At 42.3% G+C, this 24,416-nt stretch overlaps 1 protein-coding gene and 1 long non-coding RNA gene across 12 annotated transcripts in view; one reads left to right on the forward strand and one right to left on the reverse strand.

Moving 5' to 3' along the window:
- Window positions 1–24,416, reverse strand: part of LOC126981290 (protein turtle-like) — a 226,557-nt gene that overhangs the window by 12,130 nt on the left and 190,011 nt on the right. For 6 of the 11 annotated variants that reach the window (XR_007733876.1, XM_050832192.1, XM_050832194.1 and 3 more), the window contains 10 exons: window positions 21,194–21,384; window positions 19,333–19,413; window positions 18,783–18,911; window positions 18,175–18,446; window positions 17,586–17,758; window positions 14,975–15,034; window positions 14,010–14,087; window positions 2,591–2,794; window positions 1,886–2,001; window positions 342–453 (listed from right to left, as the gene is read on the reverse strand). Coding sequence is in view for 10 of the 11 variants with exons in the window: in XM_050832192.1 (XP_050688149.1) it covers window positions 342–453; window positions 1,886–2,001; window positions 2,591–2,794; window positions 14,010–14,087; window positions 14,975–15,034; window positions 17,586–17,758; window positions 18,175–18,446; window positions 18,783–18,911; window positions 19,333–19,413; window positions 21,194–21,384 (1,416 nt within the window). In the remaining variant the exon portion in view is untranslated. The remainder of the gene's footprint in view (window positions 1–341; window positions 454–1,885; window positions 2,002–2,590; window positions 2,795–14,009; window positions 14,088–14,974; window positions 15,035–17,585; window positions 17,759–18,174; window positions 18,447–18,782; window positions 18,912–19,332; window positions 19,414–21,193; window positions 21,385–24,416) is intronic. The other 5 variants (XM_050832197.1, XM_050832200.1, XM_050832199.1 and 2 more) reach the window with 5 other exon arrangements.
- LOC126981293 (uncharacterized) lies at window positions 331–14,003 on the forward strand. The gene is made up of 3 exons (XR_007733877.1): window positions 331–474; window positions 1,906–2,025; window positions 12,796–14,003. It is a non-coding gene; the product is annotated as an uncharacterized LOC126981293 (long non-coding RNA).

The following is a 24,416-nucleotide window of genomic DNA, read 5'->3' on the forward strand; positions in this document are numbered from 1 at the left end:
ATGCAGCTACTAGATAAGGCCTGCCTGCAATGCTGCTTCCTAAGACAAGCTTAACAACTCAAGTACTTTAATGCACAATACCCTTGAACATGAGTCATCTCAAGACTGGAGGAACAGTCATGCTCTCACTGAATTCTTTGTCAAGTATATTAGGTAAAAAAAATGCATCCATTGTATAAAAAGACTGTCAATAAAGTTATAAAAAAAAAGTGGGTGATTCTCTCTATGATAATGGTAAAGGATGACCAATTAGCATCACTTAGCAAAGTCATTGAGTTCTATGGAGGTGTTTGAGCGTTCCATGGATGTGTGTGTGTAACCATGAATTGAGTAATGAGCACCTTTTTCTTGCTTCCTGCGTTTGCGCTTGTTGCAGATCTTGACGGTGCACACGGAGAGGATGATTGCCACGATAAAGAAGAGAATCCCCCCCACCAGGGCTGCTGTTATTGCCTGCGAGGAAAAGGAAACAGTGTGAGTACAAAACAAATTCTTGGCTTTGGAAGGAACACTTATTACACTCTCGTCAGTACTCTGCAACAGCAACACTTGGGCAGCAACACAACCAACCTCATAGATTAACCCGGTATCAGCGGGGACCATGTTTCTAAATGGTCCCTCCAAGTGAGAAAAATGAGAAAAAATCACCCCTCCCACAAACCATTTCATAATATATATCAAAGCATTTGTGATGAGATTATGTATCATCTATTTTGGGGGGTTTATATCATGGCACAAATTTGGCCCGTCGCTGCTACATGGTAAAGCCACATATTTGGCCCGTCGCTGCTACCGGGTTAAACAAGTGATACAAGAGAGAGTAAGTGGATAAATTATGCATTCAGTTGTGCCTTTAACCCTAACGAAGGCGGTGGAACTATATATAGATGGTCCGAAATTCAGTCAGTCAGTTTTGTATGGCAGAAATATAACAACACTTTCAGACTGTGGTAGAATTTATATATAGACGATAGTTAAAATGTCCATTATGTGGCGTAATTATATTTATGCTATGGTCCTAAGGTCGGCAGTGACTATATATAGATAATTCATTTTGGGGGAGCTACTTTTTAAATACTGCTGCCGTCTAAGGGTTAAAGAAACTAAAAAGAATTGTAAAGCAGTTCTAGTAAAATCTTAAAGCTAACTGTTCCTGCTGATGGAAAGACTAACTTCATCTTCATACTACATACTTTCTTACGGGTATTTTCTCCATCTGGTTCTTTCTCACCAATGTATGTATTATATGGGTTAGAGGGCCAAGCTTTACAAAATACTATAATAACTGTCGTCTGTAAATCTGACATTGTAAAAGTATGTATTCATCATCAATCTTGATTCCCATGTTATGCCACTCTGATTTCTTAAACACTTCTGAGCAGACTATGACTCATTTTGGATACTGTGTCAATTTGCCTAACTCCTTCCTTAATCCCTTGACTGCAGATTTCTTACAAGAAGACATCACCAAACAACAGGAATGGAACAAAAAGTGGCTGCTACAATTCAATAAAAAAAAATGTAGTAATGCACCTTGGGAAGGGATATCCAACATACCAACACCACATGGGAAACACTCCACTGTCCACCATAGAGGCAGAGAAAGACCCGGGAGTATATGTTACCAGGCTACCAGTGAAAGCCAAATCCGTGCCAATCGCAGCGGATGGGTTAACTGTAGCTTTCACACTTTACTTGTGGAGTTCAAAGGCTGCCATTTTCTCTACACCAAGATTGTCGCCCTGCCTCCCGGGTGTCTGCATGACTGGTGACGTTTTAGCTGTGTCAAATACTTTCCCATAATCTATGAATTCCATGCAGAGCGGTTTACTGTACTTGGTAGATTTTATGGCAACTTGTCACTATACCTTTGAAGAATACTTACTTTTTCCTTGTTCTGTATAGGGGCATCGAAGGACACCGTGGGGGAGTGTGAGTAGCTCCTCAGGGTCTTGGAGTAAACACGGAAGTGGTACTTCTTCCCAGACTGCAGCTTCTTGACTGGAGGGGAGCAAGGAAAGGAAGGTATTTAACACAAGGAAAACTCTGTACCTTTGCAAGTCCCTGAACCCCAAAACTTGTTAAGCACATGTTAGGTAGCTGCTCCCTCCCACCCTAACAGCTGCTACTGATCACATATCTCCAATCACTGCCCATTCTTTAAACTTGTAACATGCATGAATATCTGCAAACACACACACACACACACACACACACACACTATCGAAAAAATAAGTAGGTGATATGCATACCTTTCTTCTGGGTCTACTGTTTCTAATTCCACAGTTATCATTAGTTATAAAAAGATAACATGTATACAAATAAGTGAAGATGGGCAACTAGAATAAATATGTAACCTCCCCAAGTAGTATTTCCTTAGTGGGATGGTGAGCAATAATCTTCTGAGAATGTGAGTATTACACTGAAATGACCTTGACGTTAACACACACAAATAATGGGACTGATTTAAATAACACCTGAAATGAAGATGGACGTAAAAAAAAGTCTTCCCTCTTTAAAAAAAAAAAAAGCACAGGTGAAAAACGAAAAAGAACTCCCTCGTCAAACACCCGTCAATCAATCAACTCACCTTTAAACTTGGTACCGGTAATATGGTCTTCATTGAGCTTCTTCCAGGTTCCGTCTATTCGGTATTCGATGTCGTAGTAGGCAACTGGAACGGTGAGGTTTTCTGGGGGTAGCCAGGAGATAATGTAGCCGTCCGAGCCATCCTTTGCTTTCTTAATCGTCACCTTGCGTGGAGGTTGTGGTGGAGGGCCTAGCGGAAGCGATCCTTTGTCAATGGAATTACAGCGGGCGGCGGGAACACAGCAGAACGGCGGCAGTGGAGGAGGTGGTGGTGGTGGTGGTGGTGGCAGTGGTGGGTGATGACAGTGGTGGTGGTATTGTGGTAGTGGCGGTGGTGGTGGTGGTGATTTGGGTTATTATTGGTAATGAGTTATTTTTGGGAGTGTTTGTTTGTTGGCATGGTGTTGTGTGTGTGTGTGTGTGTGTGTGCGCAGGTGGAGTTATAGAGCAAGAAAGGCGTGTCCGTGTACCATCGTTAGTAAAGGTAGAGATCACCAGTCAGGTTATCGGAGAGGGAGAGAGAGAGAGTGAAAATTCAGTTGTTTGTCGGAGGTGAGGGAGAAATAAGAGGAGTAACAACAAAATACATACAAATGATCGAAAAAAAAGTAACATAATTGGAAGTTCATATACACAGAAAACAGCAAACAGATACAAAAGATTATCGGGATGAGGAACAAAAAGTAACGAGAAATAATACGGGTTATATAGATACGTAATTTCAACGGAAAATTGTTAACCGTGAAGTAAAAAAAAAAAATAAATAAAAAATAAAAAAAATGTTAAGTGGGTTGAGATTGCCGATCCGTGACAGGTCGGCACAGTGTCGTTGTGTGACAATTGAAAACGTTAGTTGTTTTTATTTCCCAGTCAAGGAGAAGTGACAACAATATCGTAAAGTTTTCCAAGAGATATTAGTGTTTTGTCGGTGGGTGACGGTAAATCAAAACAAAATAAATATATATAAAAAAACATATCAGTACAGAGTAGTGATATTTACATGAGAAACACAGTAAAAATAAATAAATAAATAAATAAACATACATATACGACCAACCAAAGTGTGTGTGTGTGTGGGGGGGGAGGTGTCGAGCAATGTACGGGAATGAGAAATAAATCAAGTTTGGTTTTAGAAATGTTTTGAAAGTTATTGAGTTATTGTTATGAGTGATGGCGCATTTTTGGGGGACCGAGATGATATTTTTTTGTGGTGTGTGTGTGTGTGTGTGTGTGTGTGTGTGTGTGTGTGTGTGTCATTGTAAAAATTGGAAGAGAAAAGAAGGTGAAAAAAGAAAAGAAAAGGAAGGCAGCAATGAAATAGAGGAAGAAGAAGAAAATGCAGAAGAAAAAGAGGAAGAAAAAGCAGAAAGAAATTTAGTGATGGTGGTTGCAGTAGTAGAGGAAGTAGTAGTAGTAGTAGTAGTAGTAGTAGTAGTAGTAGTAGAAATAGTATGATTGTAGTAAAACACAAGATTAAATTAGGGGTTGAGGTGGAGATGGCAGTGGTGGTGGTGGTGGTGTGTATAGAGTTGTTGTTGTTGTTGTGAGAGTGTTGGTTGTAGATATATTAACATCATTATTATTGACAGTGTTGGTGGTTGTGGTGTAAGTAGTAGTGGTAGTAGAAATAGTATCATTGGTAGTGGCATGTAGTGGTGGTGGTGAAAGTTAAGTAAGTTGTGGCAGGGGTAGTAGTAGTAGTAGTTGTGGTGGCGTAGTGGTTGGTGGTGGTGGTGGTGGTGGTGGTTGATCGAGCCATCCAGCAGCCAACGGGGTGGACAAGAAGCCAGCCAGCCGACCAACCGAGCGAGGGCGGCGGGTGGCAGGCGTCAGCGGCAGGTAAAAAGAGATCAAGACGAAAAACGTGACAGAAACGAGAACAGCTCCAGTCCAGAGGGAGGGAGTTATAGTGGTTGTGGTCAGCAAGGTCAAGGTAAGTTGCCGGAACAACTCTCCTGAGGACTCTTATAGGCTCTGTATAGCATCATGTATTTACTATCAATTCTTGCCTTCGATTTAAGGTCAACAATAGCACTCTGACAATACATTGAAAAGAAGTGATTTGTTTTTATTTAAAAGGGTCTAGGCTATCAATGATTAAATATTATTTAAATTTCTTTTATTTACTGGAGATAACTTGAGGAAAATAAGCATATATTTAAAACATGACTGAGGGTATTAGACTAATTTTTTACTACCTGCCATTCAAACAATGATCAAATGTATAAAGTTTTAGTCTTAAAATTAAAAATAGTATTAATCAAAATATGTAACATGTATGAACACTCTTGAGGGAAGACACTTGGATTGTGAAAAAGATCTTGTGAAAAATCTACGCTTAAACAACAAGCCAATCCCATGCCATCCATGCACCTGAACAAAATGGCATCCATGGAAGATGGAGGCGAGAGACATCACAAAGAAACAGAACTGGAAGAGGCACCACAGGAGGGAGGGAGCACTGTGGCCACTTCTCTCAGACAGACAGAGAAGATTATAGACTAGGATGGTGGGTAGGAAGTCATAAGCTGCAGAACAAGAAGTCACCAAGAGGCAGTCACAGGGCTGCCAGGTCATAACAAGGCTGGTTTATCACTGTGTCTAAGGAAATGTAACAGGCAGGAGGGCAAATGGCTGCGTCACAAGAGAGAAAAGTCTAACAACCAACTCTGGGAAAGCCTACAGCATGGAACAAAACAAAACACTGAATAAAGAACAGAACAGGAGGAGCAGCAGGGGTGGCAGAGGAGGAGAAGAATAAACATGAGATAAACGCAATAATAAACAATAGCAGCAGACGAGCCTATAAGAATTAAAAACAAACAAAAGGATGAGGTCTGGGGGTCATTGTGCAGGCGTCCCACTGACAGCAAAACAAGCTTTGTCAACAACACAAGGTCAAACAGGTTATATTGTTTATGTGATGGAGGGAAGGAGCCAGGGAGGGAGGGACAGAGGGCGAGAAACAACGGAAAGGAGGGAGGGAGACTTACGAAAAGGAAAAGACGAAAGGGAGGGAGGAAAGTGCAGTGTTTCTTCGTATTCGTATAAGGCTGACGATGAATATTAGGATCTATGTGGAAATCTATTAAATAAGTTAAATAATATATGTTACGTGGTAAAAAAAATAACTGAATAGCTACACGGAAGATTAACTGAGGAGGACGGAGGAGGAGGAGGAGGTGGAGCGGGAAATGGGAATTGGAACAGGAGGAGGAGGAGGAAGAGGAGGAGGAGGGCTGGAAGGGTGCAGGGAAAGAGCAATGAGTCCAATAACCAACGCTTAGTTTCATAGTTTCAGTGAATGAGCAAGCGACCAAGATTTAGCATCATTTATAAGATATGATTTGCACAAACAAATTTTTTTTAAGGGAAAACTGGAGGAAAGGAAGATTTTGAAGGTATCTATTATTTCCTTTCATGACTTTGACTTTTACAGACTCTGGGGCTACTGAGTGATCTCGGCTGTGTTTGTGAGAGTGTGTGTGTGTGTGTGTGTGTGTGTGTGTGTGATGAGTATGTAGGCAGTGAGTGGCAAGGAAACTGAGGGCAATGTTTTCCTAGAGTGAGTGGGCATGTGGTGAGTAAAGGGAGAAGCGTATGGAGACAATGCATCAGCACAAAACCATGATCGTAACTTTCCTCGTGGCAAAGAAAAGTTACAACCACAAATCATATGAATCTCTCCTTTGATATGCAGTCCAATGTAAGAGGTACTGATATGAAAGCCATTTATATAAGAAGCATACATGAATGTGATAATATATAGATTCTTCAGTATTTAGAAGAGAGTATTAGACTACCCTTTAGTGAGTTAGCTCATGCATTGTCTTATAGTCTGACAGCAGCTATGACTGACAAGGGAAGCAATATGGTAGGTAATTCATAGTTTTAGTGGTCTTGTCTTTAGTGTTGTTGTGTTTTAGGGACCATGGTGGATGTTTTCTTTCCAATGTCAAGGTCTGAGCGTGGCTTTGTGTAGGTGATGATGGCTGGTGACACATTCCATGAGATGCTGGTGAGTACATGATGACACATTGTTTGTCTAATAAAACAGGCTCAATGCAAACAGCAGGTAAAAGCAATATGATCAGTTATTAATGCACTTGATTGATAAAGATATAAATTCCACATTATTCTCATCAAACCTTCCATCTCGAGAACACCCGCCCACACACTCACACACACCCACACCTCATGCAAGGAAAATATAGTCATTACTTTTAATGTGTACCGAATGCCTCATTGCACTCCTTACCCTCACGGTTCGACAAGACTCACTTTCTCTGCCGTTCACTCCTCATGCAACCAAATGTTTTCTTTTATTTTAGGCTTCTCCTAATACAATGTACATATACAAAAATGATTAGTCTGATGTAACAAGAATTTGAATTAATTCTTCAATGTGTCATTTTCAATTAGTATAAAAAATTCATATCCTTTAACGTTTGATATCAGTGCTTCACTTTGACAGTTATCTACACCTTGAAAACACTTATGGTTTGCAGGGACGTGTGAGCAGCAAATTAACAGCAAATCACTTTCATGAACTGCAATTTTGATGAGAAATTTGATGGTTACTTTACTACTGAAAAATTATCATTACTATAGAAGAAAATATTAACCAAAATACTGAATGAAAACACTAAATGAAACCTTTTTATTTGTAACAACTAAGAGCAACTTAAGACTTTTAAGGCTTCCCGAGATCATTCCATTTTTATTCCCTTCCAATTTTGATTCATTAGGTCATGACTGAAGGCAAAGCTTCGCCATGTAGTGATCCTTTTCCTTGCACGTCCTGAGGGATATTTACAAGTCACACAAGTACTACCAGACAACGGTCTCCTGACACAACCAACATAAGTTTTGTCGTGGGAAGTGAGTATTGAGTGAGTGACTGTATATCATCTTGTGTAAAGGAAGATTACCCAGTTCTGAAATATCTTTGAGATCTCATTAGCACTTTCCTTTTCTTACTGCTGGAAACTGATCTACTCATATGTATATAAGCAACCGGAGCATGTATGATTGGCAGGCAGGGGAGCTAAGGTGTGGAGTGCATTGTGTGTGGGCTGGAGAGTGTTCTGTACAGTGTGGCGGACAGGATGACAGCATGGAAAGGAGGAAGCTTTTGGTGTCAGGACAGATTCAACAAGGTTTAGGAAAATTTTGTAAAGTAGAAATCAAGGCTTGCAAGTAATTTGGTGTAAAGAATTAATCTGACAGTTAAAGTCAAAAGCAGATGAACTGTGTCTGACCTTGGCGGAAGGAACCGAGTGGGAAATGAAATAATATTAAATTTACAAAAACCGTCTGTGACACATACAGATTAGGTACATCTTTAGGTCCTTTAAGATATTATTTCACTCTCACTCAGGGCCGTTTCATTCGTCTCATCACGCACTGCCTCAACACTCCCTCACCTCAATGTAGCTAAAAGCAGATATGCATGTTATATATAGAATGCATATTCAATATACTTCATTAGTAAATGTGCCCACATACGTAGAGGTGCGCGTATGTGTACACATGTAAAGAGGCTCTAACTTATCTAAAATTTCCTTGACATTCTCTTCTCTTCCAAGTTTTCAAGATCAAATAATACTGCACATCTTAACTTTATGAACCTTCCAAGAAAAACAGCCAATCAATTTACATTTTATGGACAAGAAACATTACTCAAGCTATCCTGGTTTTGTCAGGCTGAGTGAGGCACGGCAGTGGTCTGAGGCGACACAACTGCTCTGACAAAAACAGCCTGGAAGAGAAGCAAAAACAGCAACATGACTGTCATCAAAGTTATCCACATTGTCAGTCATAAGCTACTGCCTGAAGTGTTGATACGCACAGGACAAGTTGGAAGAGATCATTATTAGACTTGGAAGGCAGAAAAGAGAGACAGACAACTTGTGGAAAGGATGTGAATCTCAATCCAGATCCCTTGCCACAACACTGCTCAGGGAAACATGCAAGTCATTACTACACTAAAAAGGAAAGCAATCTTGTACTCAGCTGTAAATGGCTGACTAGGAAAATGCAGCACTATCAGTCATCATGTTGCTGATGACGTAACAGTAAAAATATGCAGTGAGTAAAAATTATGCATATAGATACATAGAAGCAGAAAATTCAAATCCAAGTCAGCAAAATACAGACTAGGAAAATGTAAATTCAGCTATCAAAACCATGGAAGACCAACCAAGGGGGGTCTACTTTTCTTCAGATGTTATCAAGCATTCCAAACATCTGCAGCAATTAAGGATGACTTGAGACATAATCTGAGCGAGTTGGTCTCCACTTCATTGTGCGTGGAGCCATCTCAATAACCGAGCAATTCTATCAATATTCCTCACATTTTTTAAACCTTTTTCTTACATTAAGTAAAATACCATGATCTTTTAGAAAGGGCTTGCTCTAGGAATTGAGAGAGAGAGAGAGAGAGAGAGAGAGAGAGAGAGAGAGAGAGAGAGAGAGAGAGAGAGAGAGAGAGAGAGAGAGAATTAGAGATTTTAACACCAATTAAGAAGGGTTTCAGTGTTGCAAAGGTATCTGTATATTATATGAAGCTGGGATGACAAAAGGTTTTAGACTCTACAAGCAAAATGTATGCATGCAACATTAGACTTTGCAGAGGACATCCAATTATGTTTTTAATAGAAGTGTAATTTAAAAGTGGGTTTAAACTAAAATTAAGAAAATAACTAAAATTATCAAAACAAAATCATAATAAACACAACCAAATACACTCTTTCCTGCCATTCATGTAGCAGTGGGAAGTGGGGAGTGAGTGAACAGGGTCAGCAAATTCACAGTTTTTACGTGTTATTTTTTTTTTCAAATTTAGTTAACCTTCTGTCTACTAATATTATTTCATCTTGTACAGTAAAAGTCCATTAATCCTAATCCCACTACTCAGAGAATGTAATGCTCTGAATACTCTCAAACAGGAAATTATAAGTTTCTCAATAAAAGTCTGAATTCTTGCAGGGAGGGAATTACTCTGCCTTCCCCAAAAATGTCTGAATTCTTTAACCCGTGCGCTCCAGTGCGGCCATTTCTGTCCAAGCATGTTTAGTGTCACTGGCTTGATACAGCCGGTATTGTCTAATGCATGTGACACCAAATTTGAGTAAACTGGAGGCCGTGGTGACATGTGACAATCAGTAAGTCATTCCCAGGTTAGGTGACAGCAGGAGGGAGTGTCAGGGCCTGATGGGCAAGCCTCCCATAACCCACTTAGCCAACCAGGGTACCTCTGGCCGACTGGTAAAGGAGTGGCTCTCCCGTTACGCTGGTCGTGGGTTCGATCCCCGGCGCCGGCAAACTTTTCCTTGTCTGGATTAATTTCTCGTGTGTTTTGTTACATGCGGTGGATGTGTGGGAGTATAGTAAAGAGAAAATTCGGGCATTTCAGCTATCCATCACAAATGAGTTTATTTTGCAACCCAAAATACCTGGTAACAATGGCTTTGGGGCGAAAAAAAAAATACTGGCAGCTGCACGGGTATTAGAGGAACGCACCAATGCACACCCCAGACTGTTTTGCTGCCTTCATTCTCATTCTGTATCTAGCCGATCCTCAGCCACTCACAGCTTCAAGTCAGGCCAAGCAGACAGGCTGACGCAGGAAACCATTGCCCAAAGAAGTCCGAGTTCTTGAAGGCAGGAAATCATTATCCCAAAACAAGACTAAATTCTTGAAGCCAGGAACTTATTTGCACAGAGGAATGGACTTTTACTGTACCTCACTTTTATTTTCCTGTGGTGTGTGTCTTATGTGGTGGAGGAGGAAGGTAAGCAACAAAATTTTGAGCTTGTTTCATAAAGCCAGAAGATTCATGACTGCTGTACGTATTAGTTTTAACATTTGTTTTTATTTGACATTAGTTTGAACGAATACTTAAAAGTGCCATGAATTTTCCGGCCTTACAGTTTGATCTAACACAGGACGGACATGAGTTGGAGCACCTCCCAATCGAACTTTCTTGGGTACTTCCGCACCCAAACAATTAATTTTAGTAGTGCATGTATTATTTTTTCCATATTATTATAGCGGGCTTTTTTTATGGCAAGCTTTTTTATAGTTTTCTTTTTTTGTGTGCCCCTGTGCTGTCTCCTTTGCTATGAAAAAAAAAAAAATAAATAAATAAATAAATTACCGAGGCAGAGAAAAACGGATCTCGTAACGCATAAAAGCTGAATTTACCGATGTTCTCAATGTTTCACCATCTCCATAAGCCTCACCATATTACCGTTACTATCACATTCTGCAAGTCTCAAATATTTTTAGACTTACAAGTTACATCAGCATAACAGAAAACTTTTACAACAAATATCCAACGACAGAAAAATTAGGAATCAAATGGAAGCGTTTCATCACTAGAAATTTCAAACAGCGTAAAGATATCATAAGTTCGACTGAGAAGGCGGCTCCGAGCATGTCCTTTATTGGGGCGGGAAATGTGTGTGTGTGTGTGTGTGTGTGTGTGTGTGTGTGTGTGTGTGTGTGTGTGTGTGTGTGTGTGTATTTTGTATTACACTTCACGGCAAGAGTCGGAGCGGTCAACCAACAACTTACCTTCCTTTAACAAGCTTAGACAGACACACAGCACAGGACGTATTTGCTCAAGGCTACTCCAAAACCAATATTTAATCATAAGGATGAGAGAGAGAGAGAGAGCAAGAGAGAGACGGCAAGAAAGAGATCGAGAATTAAGAGAAAAAAAAGAGGTGTGTGTGTGTGTGTGTGTGTGTGTGTGTGTGTGTGCGTAATTCACCAAGGTCTAATCGCACACTGAACTCACAATCGCCAGCCAGTACCCTTCTAGAATGAGTTTGGAGTGAGAGAGAGAAACAGAGACAGAAAATTCGTTTGTGTGTGTGTGTGTGTGTGTGTGTGCATGTGTGAGTGTGTGCGCTTCGAGAGTATACATAGCAAGTCACACAGTGGGGTGGTTTAGCTCATTATCTGAAGTCTAATGAAAGGAAAATCTGCCTCTGCTGTGTGGCGGTGAGTGTTGGCATGACGATGAGATGGTGGGGGGGTTGACATATGGTGATTCACAATTCATATTTCACTTTGTAGTATAGCAATATAGCATCTGATACTTAAAAAAATGATTAGGGGGAGAAAGGAAAGGATCTAGACTGCACTTCTTACGGAACTTGGATGAAAGTTCCGAGAAATATCATTCATTTCCTCTCACAAGCAATTTTGTGGCATATTACTGAATGTTGAAATGAAAACCACATCAAAGTTCTGATCTTCTAAATGGTTCTTATGATACTTCAAATAAGCATTCACACTTCCATGCGTAGGGCTCACACCAGACAAACTACATCTGCTTAGTCGTTCAACATCTCCTTGCATCTACTGACCACTCCTTCACTCACTGCTAGGTCATTCATCCATTTGTTTTATCTAGCATTTACAAGGTACCATTCTTTGTACTTGATTATTTTTTTCAATATTTTGCATCACTCGTACTCACTATAACTCAGTCACTCCTTTGCTCACTGCTAGGTCATTCATCCATTTGTTTTATCTAGCATTTACAAGGTACCATTCTTTGTACTTGGTTATTTTTTTCAGTATTTTACGCCACTCATACTCACTATAACTCCATCACTCCTCCACTCACTCTCATAGCATTGACACATTTCTAGCCCAATATGACCTTAACCCGGTAGCAGCGAGGATCATGTTTCTTAATGGTCCCTCTAAGCGAGAAAAATGAGAAAAATCATCACTCACACAAACCATTTCATAATATATATCAAAGCATTTGTGATCAATTTATGTATCATCTATTTTGGGGGTTTAAATCATGGCGCAAATTTGGCCCGTCGCTGCTACATGGTAAAGCCACAAATTTGGCCCGTTGCTGCTACATGGTAAAGCCACAAATTTGGCCCGTTGCTGCTACATGGTAAAGCCACAAATTTGGCGCGTCGCTGCTACATGGTAAAGCCACAAATTTGCCCCGTCGCTGCTACACGGTAAAGCCACAAATTTGCCCCGTCGCTGCTACACGGTAAAGCCACAAATTTGGCCCGTTGCTGCTACCGGGTTAAATTTTATAAGGCATCATATTTTGTGCTTGATTCCCTGCATAGATTTCCTACGCCTCCTTGCACTGCACTTTGTCGGGCAGTGTCATTCCTCTACCCTGACTTGCAGCTTCTTGGCCCTTTCCTCCTCAGCCCAGGCACACCAACAGTCATCCTCCTACGCTGTTCCTGATGGATCCTTCAGCCATGTTCAGAGCAGTGCAGTTTATTCTAACACAGGAATGAATGCAGCACAGGATGAGTCCAGGGAAGACATCACCACAACACCCTACAGTATGCAGAACATCAACTGGTCACTGACGAGTCATTCTTTTTGTGTCCAAACTACTGTACAACTCAACTGTGGCCAGGAAGTAGCTGCCAATACAAACTATGAACAAAATAAAAGACTAATAAAAAGTATTCAACTCAATGACAGTAAAACGGAACTCAAAGATCTTTAAAAGTGTGTAGTGAAATTTCCTTCATTTCGGCAAGAAGCTTTGTAGAATGATAAAGCCTCCCTTCACTCACTGCCATCCGCACAACAATCCTAAAACATAGCTATGTACTGCATCTGCATCCAAGAAGGTATTTTCTCACATACCCATGGGTACATTTCTACATGAAGATATACTATGTGATCTCTCATTCTTGCTAGGATAAAAATATTGTCAGATCTATCATCCATTTTAACTCAATGGTTTTCTATAATGCTATTTTACTACATAATTTCAACTATGTACAACTGCATCAAGAAATGTCTTTTCCCACCCACCCAGGACTACATTTCTACAATATAATCTACACTGCAGGACCCGTCATCCACCTAGAATGGAAATGACTGATCTTTCGCTGTACAACTGAACTCTTGCCCCAAGTGTTCACTAAGATGTCTTTAGTAGCCCTGTCATTCCTCCAAGTATTAAAACTATATTACTTTCCCTCCAAGAACTGTAGTTATGTACAGTGCATGCATCATTATTGCACCAGCTGCTTTTCCTCACACTGCTTCCTACTCTGAACTACCCTAACTTTTGCATTCCCTTCCATTTTCCTTGTGTCAGAGATCAGCAGCCTTGATGAATCCTTCGAGGCATTCATCACTTGTATCTCCTTTTTTACTGTTATCTCTCCTTCAGAGTATCTCTAAAATGCATCTCGTGCTTCCCTCCCAATCTTCCATCAGAGGTTTCTACACTCATTCATGCCGTGACACCAAGACTCATGTTTGCACCTTCAATTCTTCGCACTCTTCCCTAGCAGCCTTTCTCTCACCATTCACACAACATCACTTCAACTTTTCACAGAACTAAGGGTGAGTGACTGGGTCAAATGAGGAAACAAGTGAGGCACCACAACAGTACCTGATGGATTAAGGATGGTGGGGACGTAGGTGGCGCCGGATGCGTCAGTGGGAAACACAACCATGCTATAATCATAAACTGCAAAATGATATGTACAAAGGTTAGATCAACGAAAACAAGAAAATAAATCCACTGAAAGGAAAGAAAGGTAAAAACTGAAATAAAATTAATAATAAAATTTTTCTGGAACACAAATAAATGTATGTTACAATTACCATGTTACATGCAAAAAAAAAATTAAAAACCTGGTGAGGGACGAGTGGAACATAGGCAGGATGAAGGGGTGATTATTAACTTAATAGTAAGGGACAAATAAACATAATCAGAGTAAAAGAATATTCATTCTCCCTCCCAACCTCCCTTTCTTAAGAGTCGACAAGAAAAGTCTGAAGTTATGGCTGGTGGTTGAGTAACTGAGGTCTAGCTCTGCCAGGCTGACTCAACATGCACGGCACATCATGCACTAGGTATGGAGCGTCTCGCAGCAGCAGACCCGCGACATGCCTGACAAGACTGGTCATGGACGTGAAGCAATGCAGAGAACAAAGACTCCAACTTAGTCCTGTGAACAGACATGGCGGCCTCCCCCATGTCTGAGGAACTACTCCAGGCTACAGAGTGGCTACTGCAACATGCTTAGAGTTCTTAGAGGGACATTCTACTCTGTACATACACTAAAGAAAAAGGAAAGGACAAAAAATTTGGTACTACTTTGAGGAACAAAAGTTTGTTATGCTTTAGTAGTTAGTATTCCCATGCAGACAACGGTAACACCGATGCTGACATCTTACAGAAGCAGACAAGCAGATTACTCCAACACATGGAAGGGTAGAGGAGGAGGAGGAGGAGGAGGAGGAACAGGAGGAGGTGGTGGTGGTGGTGGAAATAAAGAAACAGAATAAATCAGGAAAATGCTGAAGACAGTAAGAAGACCAAAGGAGAGGGAGAGAAAATGTGATTCTTACCGGGCGTCGTAGTCGGATCTACTGTGGAGGAGTGAGTCCCTGCTGGCGCCCCACGGTCACCTAGCCGAGGCCAAGCAGAGGCAAGGTTAGGAGCAGCAGGAGGGAAGCCCCACAGACGGAAACATTGGCCAGAGCAAAGGTGGTGAGGCAGTGAGAAATAAGATTTTCTTTTCCCCACAGATTGATGAGAAAATACTCAACACAGTGAGAGGGGTGAAGAGGTCATCAATTACCATTGGTCTACATGAGCTGTACAAGCACTGAGGGCAGAGAGAAAACTAGCATATGGATACTAATTCAGGAGAGCAATAACAATACAGTAGCCTGACGTAGTATGCCTAAATAGATAAACCAGAAGAATGTATTAAATTTGTTGATAATGTGATAATCAATGTATAATCTATAATGAGCTTAGCAGATCAACAATTCAGAATGCTGCAAGGAAAATGAAGTATTTAGCTGGAGGCATATTGATAAACGGAATATGTAATCAATGAAAAATTCTCCTCCACCATGATTTCCTGATCGATGAACAAGTTGAGGCACAATTGGTCTTGTTCCTACATAACTTTTCCAACACTTTGATGAAGAGAAAAACACATGAGACTGAGGAAAGTTACTTCAAATATTTCAAGCTTGCATGACACAAAACACTTTCCTAAGTAAGTTAAGAGGTTTAAATGGAGCATGATAATCCTGAATATCAATGAACGTTATGATACCTGCAGTATGATGGAGAGGATGCATAAGAGTACCAGAACAAAATCCGTCTGCCCTGACAAATGTTTAATAAGATGACATTTTATCACACCTTCTCTGCATAATAAAGAACATACTAACTAATTACTGAGCCCGGGAACCAGTGAAACAAAGACAGAAAACAGCTGAGGCACTTGTGAGAGCAAGGTACACTATTCTAGGTGACTCATAAGTGTTATCCGGAACTACAAGTATTCATTTTTTTCAGTTATAACTATATTCTACAGTGCATAGAGGAGAGCAGAGCTGAAAGTCACCACTACTGAGGACCAGGATAGCTGTGTCTAGCTCTAGGAGGCCCGGCAGACACCTGTAGACTTACTGACCAAGCTTTGCAGGGCCCGGCACTTGTGTTAGTTTGTCCTCTCTAAGAGCTATGTTAGTGAGCATCAATATTACCACAGAGGACTATAGCTTACAACCACCACTTTACGGATTCTTTCTTTCTGGCTGATCAGTGCTATAGTCCAACCACATTGTTGAGTCCATTTGGGCGGAGGCTCCTGTGGGTCCAATTTCTCCCCTCTGCTCTGCCACACAATCCCAACACCTGTTTTATCCTATCAAATGTTACCTCTTTACCTTACATATGAGAGGAAGAGACAGGTGTTGGGACCGTGTGGCAAAGCAGAGGGTAGAAATGGACCCACGGGAGCCTCCGCCCAAACGGACTTGACAATTTGGTTGGACTATAGGACCAGAACACCCATGCCAGAGCTTCTAATAACTCCCTTGCTGTCTTACCATGGGATTCTGGCAGTCTTGGTCAGCCTCCCCCATAGCACTTCTTATTATTCATTACTCTATTGGGCCATCTTTAACAGCAAACTGATTAGAACATGTTTATAGACGGTCTGTAACATAGGCATGGATTGGACAATATATGCTCAAAATGGTTAAGTTAATGCTATGTGTAAAATTAATCCAAATACCTCACTTATGACAGCATTTTTTTGTGTGCGTTTTGCTTCAATTGCACAAAAATGTCAACTAAAAATATGACTTAACTTATTTCTGATTAAAAAGACATTCATATTTCATCTCACTGATATATTCATGTTCTTCCCATTTGAGAAAGAACATATATTTCAGGCAGTTTACTTTGTCTTGTCAAACTCCAAAATTTATCACACGCTATTTTTCTCCACAACAAATATTTCAGTTAATGGGTTCCTTGAGACAAAATGTTCTATCATATACAAGTTTATGCTACAACCTGAACGAACATTCTTTGACGCCTTTATTTATTTTGTGTCAATGTGACTTCTCAAGGTTTCGGCAAGAGTGACTGCCTGTGCAATACTCCTAATCTCCTCTCGTTCTCTTGCATGTGTGGTCAAATATACTTTTACCCTCATGTGTGACAGTACAGTCTCTGATTCTGTTTTCATTTTGTCAGACTAACGGCCGCTTCAACAGTCGTTTAGTTTGTTTTCTTCGTTACCAATGGTGGGGGTCGCTGCTATAGTATTTCCACGTAAAACTGGCCGATGGGGTAGTGGGGGCTGCGGGGTTAGCCTAGCCCCGCACCTTACCACACACTCTCAATACCTCTTGCTTCCTCTGCAGCCGCCACTACCCCATAGGCCAGTTTCACATGGAAAATTATAGCGTCGCTCGCCGCCATTGGTAACGATCAAAACAAACAAAATGACTGTGAAAACTGCCCTAAAACAACATAGATACCAACCATGAACCAGGGGCATCCTCCACTATAACAAGGCCTGAGTGATATTAAATTGTGCCAAATGCAATGCAGCACACCTCAACACACATCATGGTGGATAAGTGTACGTTATATACATCTGTTTCCTCTTCAAACATGACATCAGGCAGAGAACAGTGGCGGTACCTTTGGTGGTGGCCGTGATGATGTCGGAGAACATGCCGTCGCCCAGCGCGTTCTTGCCCTGCACTTGGATCTCATAGGTGTGCTCGGGGTCCAGGTTGTAGATGGTGACGCTGGTGCTCCCCTTGGGCTTCACCTCAATCTGGGACCAGGTGCGGGAGCCCAGGCCGCGGTACCTGTGGGGGCAAGGCAGGGCATGGGTTATTGGGCGACCCTTTCCTTCACTACACGAGACAACCATATTCTGTTTCTTTAAAATAAGTTACTGCAGACATTCCTGAAACAGTGCAAGATAATGGACCTGTGAAACAAACAATGCAAGTTAGCCCGGTAGCAGTGGGTATCATGTTTCTTAATGGTCCCTCTAAGCGAGAAAAAATAAAAAAATCATCACTCACACAAACCATTTCATAATATATATCAAAGCATTTGTGATCAGTTTATGTATCATCTATTTTGGGGGGTTTATATCATGGCACAAATTTGGCCCGTCGCTGCTACACGATGAAGGGGAACATTGGACACACTTACAAGATATCTGAAGACAAGTTCACAAAAACAAAATCAAAAACACACACAAAAAAATCCTCACCATATTGTGTACTGCTGCTCCCAGTCCTTCCCCCCTGGATAGCCGGGCAGCCAGGAGAGCTTGATGCTGAAAGGCTGTGTCACCGCCGAGATGTTGTAGGGCGGGTGCGGTGTTGTGCCCTCGACCAGGAGCTGCGTCGTGGTGACCAGCGTGGCGATGTCGTTGCTCACCACGCACTCGTAGTAGGCGTGGTCGCTCTTGTGCAGGTTGCGGATGGTCAGGTTGCCTCCTATGATGCTGGTGCGGTCACGGGGAAGATTGTGGCTGTCACGCTGAGGGGGGAAGGGGCGAGGATGAGAGGTTAGAGGTGTCAAGTGATGTCAATGTGGGTTTTGTCTTGTGTTGGGTGATATTACGTCCTGTTTTGTGTTGGGTGATATTACGTTTATTGCGGCTGTCACGCTGAGGGGGAAGGGACAAGGATGAGAGGTGTCGAGTGATGTCAATATGTGGGTCTTGTCTTGTGTTGGGTGATATTACATTCATGAACTGCGCCATTTTACGTGTTGGGTCAGTCATTAAAGTCTCAGTCAGTCAGTCAGTCAGTCAGTCAGTCAGTCAGTCTCTCTCTCTCTCTCTCTCTCACACACACACTTGACCTGACTTACCCGGCGCCAGGTGACTTCAGGGGTCGGGGAGCCTTGACCCCCACACACGAGGGTCACCTCCTCCCCTACCTGTCCGTGGTACTGGGGCTGGGGCCGCGGGGTGATGATTGGGGGATCCCTCACCAGCACCTGGGGGAGAGGGAGGGAGAAGAGAGGGTGGTCACTGGCTGCTTGCTGTTGTCTTGTGATATTGTCTTTTCATATATAAACTTTCTTTGAGGGAGTTTTCAAGCCTAATTTTTTTATCACTCACGTACTATTAAATTAAAATCAGTTATGTATGTTGTATGTGGTATATGATAATAATAGATACATCAATAATGTATATTTGTACTAGTATATGACATAAAGTAAAATCTGGGAAAGAAAAATGAACAAAAGGAATGACACTTATTGAGCAGGACAGAGCCACAAAGTTCTCAGCACCATAAAAAAGTTTGTAAATGAGCCTAGAGGGCAATGCTTGTAGTAAAATAGGTCTGCAGAGAGAAAATCATGAAGAGGAGTGATCTAGCCGGCATGGGTGATGTGATGGAGCTGCTTTGCCTACCTCCATGTCGCCCGAGGAGCCTGCGGTGGTGTGGCGGTTGTAGGGCGTGCAGCTGTAGCGACCCTGGTGAGACTGGTTCACCTGGGAGGACGAGGAGGCGGATGAGGACACGGAAGGAGAGGAGGAGAAGCGAAAGGGAAGGAGACGAGTAGGTAGAGGAAGGAGACACGGATAGGGAGAAGGGAGAAAAGGAATAATAGAAACAACAGACACCTCTCCACTTGAAATTGACCTCTCTTTTGGGCACTCTATACCATCTTCTGCCGTGGGTGAGGCAAGTAGCGGGCTTTTTTTCCTACACTCTTTTTGGTGCCCTTGAGCTGTCTCGTTTGTTGTGAAAAAAAAGTAAGAGAAGTAACAACAGTTGGAGGAAGAAGGAGGAGAGGAGAAACAACAAAGATAAAAGGAGGAAGTGGAGCAAGAACAGAGACTAAAGGGATGGAGTCGAGCTGTCAAATGTTACTCATATACGTCACTTATATATAAATGCAAGTCTTGGATCCTTTACACCACACATTAGTAAACTATATACAGCTGAGTAAACTGCAGAGACTAGCTTTAATTAAACTTCAAACCTCATTCATCCTAACCTGACAACTTCAAGCTATTTCTTACTCTACGGACAAGCAAATTCTCCACCGTACAAACTAAATCTACCTTACCTGCTAAATTAAGAACTGTTCCCACCTTTAATTAAACTTCAAACCTCATTCATCCTAACCTGACAACTTCAAGCTATTTCTTACTCTACGGACAAACCAATTCTCAACCATATGAACTAAACCTATCCTCGGCTACCCAATTAATTAAGAAATGCTTGTCCGCCTGCTGCCTCGTCCACTCCCTCAGTTACCCATAAAATCAGAAAAAAAAAAAGGAAAAGGAAAAATACAAACACCAAAAAACAAAAAAACTATCATCATATTACCACACAACAACACACCCACCCATATCATCACCCTAACAACACATAACCACCTATCATCTACCCACCTAACAACACACAACCACCTATCATCTACCCACCTAACAACACACAACCACCTATCATCTACCCACCTAACAACACACAACCACCTATTATCTACCCACCAAACAACACACAACCACCTATCATCTGCCCACCTAACAACACACAACCACCTATCATCTACCCACCTAACAACACACAACCACCTATCATCTACCCACCTAACAACACACAACCACCTATCATCTACCCACCTAACAACACACAACCACCTATCATCTGCCCACCTAACAACACACAACCACCTATCATCTACCCACCTATCATCTACCCACCTAACAACACACAACCACCTATCATCTGCCCACCTAACAACACACAACCACCTATCATCTACCCATAAAATCATCTATAACAACACACAACCACCTATCATCTACCCACCACAACACACAACCACCTATCATCTGCCCACCTAAAACACAACCACCTATCATCTACCCACCTAACAACACAATCACCTATCATCTACCCACCTAACCACACCTAACCACCTATCATCTACCCACCTAACAACACACAACCACCTATCATCTACCCACCTAACAACACCCACCCACCTATCATCTACCCACCTAACAACACACAACCACCTATCACCACGTACTTACAAACCCACTGCAAGACCACCACTCCACCCCCTATGATCCACCTACCATCACTCCCTAACCCACTATTCACCCACTAGCTACCACGTACTGAGACACCCACTACCACCACCCACAACCCATTACCCCACTACCACCATCACAACCCTGCTCTCCCCACCACATGACCCACCCACTACCACCTACCTACCTGCACCGCCTTCTCCTCCTCCCCATCCCCTACCTTCGTGATGAGGAGCGAGCCATTGTTGAGTTTAACCACAGTGCTGTCATGGTCGGCGTCGAAGAGCCGCTTATCCTTGATCCACGTGACGAACTGGATGGCCGGGTTGCTCTTTATGTAACACTTGATGATGCCCTGCTGCCGGAAGGGGAGGTACTGCACGGTGGGGGTGAACGTGACGCGGGCCGGGTCTGGAGAGGGTAAGGGAGGAGCACAGGTGAGCAACGAACCAGGGAACGAAGCAGGGAACGAAGCAGGTAATCGCGCGCCGCCACAGGTATGAGCAACAGAATAAGTACGAGCAGGGAGGAGGAGCAGGAGGTGATTACAATGTCAGGTGAAAGTATTAAGTAGATGTAGGCTAGTAAGAAATATGAAGCACAGCGAGCCGGGTCTGCAAGGGGCGGGGAACACAGGTAGATAACGAAACAGGTGACCGATATGAACAGAACAAGTACGAGCAGGGAGGAGGAGTAGGAGGTTAAAACAACGTCAGGTGAAAGAATGTGTTAAGTAGATGTCGGCTGGTAAGAAATATGAAGTAAAGCACTGCGAGAGGGGTCTGCAAGAGGCGGGGAACACAGGTGAGTGAAACAGGTGATCCCGCGCCACAGGTATGAATAATTACGAGCGAGGATGAGGATGAGGATAAGAGGGCGAGTGAAAGAAGGAAATGAGATGAAGAGATGATGATGAGGATGAGGAGGAGAAGGATGAGGATTAAAGGGCGAGTGAAAGAAGGAAATGAGAAGAGATGAGGAGGAGGAGGAGGAGGAGGAGAAGGATGAGGATTAAAGGTCGAGTGAAAGAAGGAAATGAGAAGAAGAAATGATGATGATGATGAGGAGGAGGAGGAGAAGGAGGAGGATTAGAGGTCGAGTGGAAGAAGGAATTGAGAATAAATTATGAGGATGATGATGATGAGGAGGAGGAGAGGGAGGAGGATTTAAGGTAGAGTGAAAGAAGGAAATGAGAACAGATGAGGAGGAGGAGGATTAAAGCTTGAGTGAAAGAAGGAAATAAGAAGAGATGATGATGATGATGATGAAGTATAGAAATCAGGTGAAAAGAAGGATTTAGATGACGAGGATGATGACGACGATAAAAGTCACGTCATATGGAGTATAGTTCATAAATCACGTTAGGATGGGTCAGGTTAGGAAGGAGCGATGATGGTGAGGCGAAGATGGAGTTTAGGTGAAAGAAAGAATTTAGACGATGAGTAATTAAGAAATGTGAAGTAAAGTATGTGCATAGATTATTATTGAAAGGAATACACGCTCACAGGTAAACAGGGCCGCGTCTAATCAGGGAGTATCTACACTTATAAAAACACATGAAGCAGGAGAAGACGGCGCCACTATAAACACCTGCCTGCGCCAATACGGGATGGGGCCGACTACCATCCAGGCCCCTTAAGCAAGCCTACTGGCGCTATAGGCGTAGACGTAAAAAATAAAAATAAAAATAAAAATAATAATAATAATAATGAATAGAAAAAAAAAACATCTCGATACATAAACTTAACCTAGACAGATATGAACACACACACACACACACACACACACACACACACCATATACCTCCCTATTCGGCAAGGTATTAAAAAAAAAAAAAAAAAAAAAAAAGAGGTTCCGAGGCGTAAAAGGTTGATTGGTATGTTAATGAACGCCATTAAAGTCTGAAGCAAATTTACTCTTGGTGTTTATTACGTCTATACATCCGCCATTTTGTTGCCTCTCTCTCTCTCTCTCTCTCTCTCTCAGCCGGCCTAATCGTTACTATATGCATTAGGTCTATTACATGAAAGGCAAAAACAACAACAACAGCAACAACAAAAATAACAACCCTGCAGGTATTGTTCGCGGAAGTGAATATACTCAACAAAACAACACAGTGAGTAGGTATGTTTGTGGCTTGGGGCGAAGGTGAGATGAAGTATAGGAAAGAAGGAAAGGGAAGCGTGGATATGAGGGGGGAGGGAGGGAAATGGGTAGGTATATATGTTGCTTTCGTATGTTAGAGGTATGTTGGTAGTGGTAGCGCTGGACCAGTGTATAGGGTCATGCTCTGAAACCCGTGACAACATAAAAAAAACCCAATGCTGTTGATTTTTAGAACCGCCTGTGATAATGAGGTTAGAATAGCCGGCTGTGTTGCGCTCGTGTTGATGGTGGTGGTGATGGTGGAGGAGGTGATGTTAGTGAATGTTTGTGTTGTTTGTGTGTTGGTGCAAAGCGTGTTGATGGGGGCACTAACGTTGGTGAATAGCGTTGTGTGGTTCTCGTGTGTTGCTGCTGTTAGTGTGTGTTGTTTGGGGAGTGTTGATGGTGGTGATGGTGGTGGTGTTGGGTATGGTAGTGTTGCATGCGGTGTTAAGAGCGGAGTGCCATTGTTGGGAGAATTGTCTGTGATAATGGCGCTGGAATAGTGTCACCACCTCTTGTATACGTGGTGGTGATGGTAGTGGTGGTGGTTGTATGCGATTGTTGTTGTTGGTGGTGGAGGTGGTGGTGGTGATATATGAGTGGAAATGACGGTTTTATATACTCGTTGGTTTTAGGTTGTAGCTGTTGATGTTTTTGGTAGTTACTGTTGTTTGTGGTAGTGTTAGTGGTGGTGGGGATGGTAGTGATAAGGGTGGATTGTTGGCACCAGTGACAGACTGACAGTATTGGTGGAAATGGTGATGGCGCTGGTTATTATATTTATCACAAGCCTCGCACTCTCCCCTATGTATTACTGGGCTATTACTTGTTGTCCCAAACACTCCCACTGCTGGTTACTTCTTATCCTCTCAGCTCGGGAAAACGCCCGGCACTGATTCGAGACCTCGCCGGCTTGCTTCACTGAACCTACAACTGACGCAACCTCGGGCTATTTTGAGGTGACGTGCATACCTCGCCGCAACACCTCAAGCAGTCGTCTCCCAGGTAGCTGAGGTGCCTCTTCCCTCCCGAGGAATAAGGATTTATAGCAGTGGTGTCCTTCGTCTGTAAGCATACTGTGCAACACTCTTGTGACCAGCGATACTCTGACTCTCATTTCTGGTTGTGAATCTCGTGTGTTTGTTATTGTGCTATGTATTTCGTGTTTTGTGGTATCTTCTTGTGTACATGTGGTGTTGTGTTAAATTCATTTATTAGAGTTTACTATTGTCTTGTCTTAGAGTATTACCATTAAATATTGCATTAAGCATTATCCGTACGGCAAGATCACTTCT

The sequence above is a fragment of the Eriocheir sinensis genome, chromosome 47, assembly GCF_024679095.1.
Source record: "Eriocheir sinensis breed Jianghai 21 chromosome 47, ASM2467909v1, whole genome shotgun sequence".
Classification (NCBI taxonomy): domain Eukaryota; kingdom Metazoa; phylum Arthropoda; class Malacostraca; order Decapoda; family Varunidae; genus Eriocheir; species Eriocheir sinensis.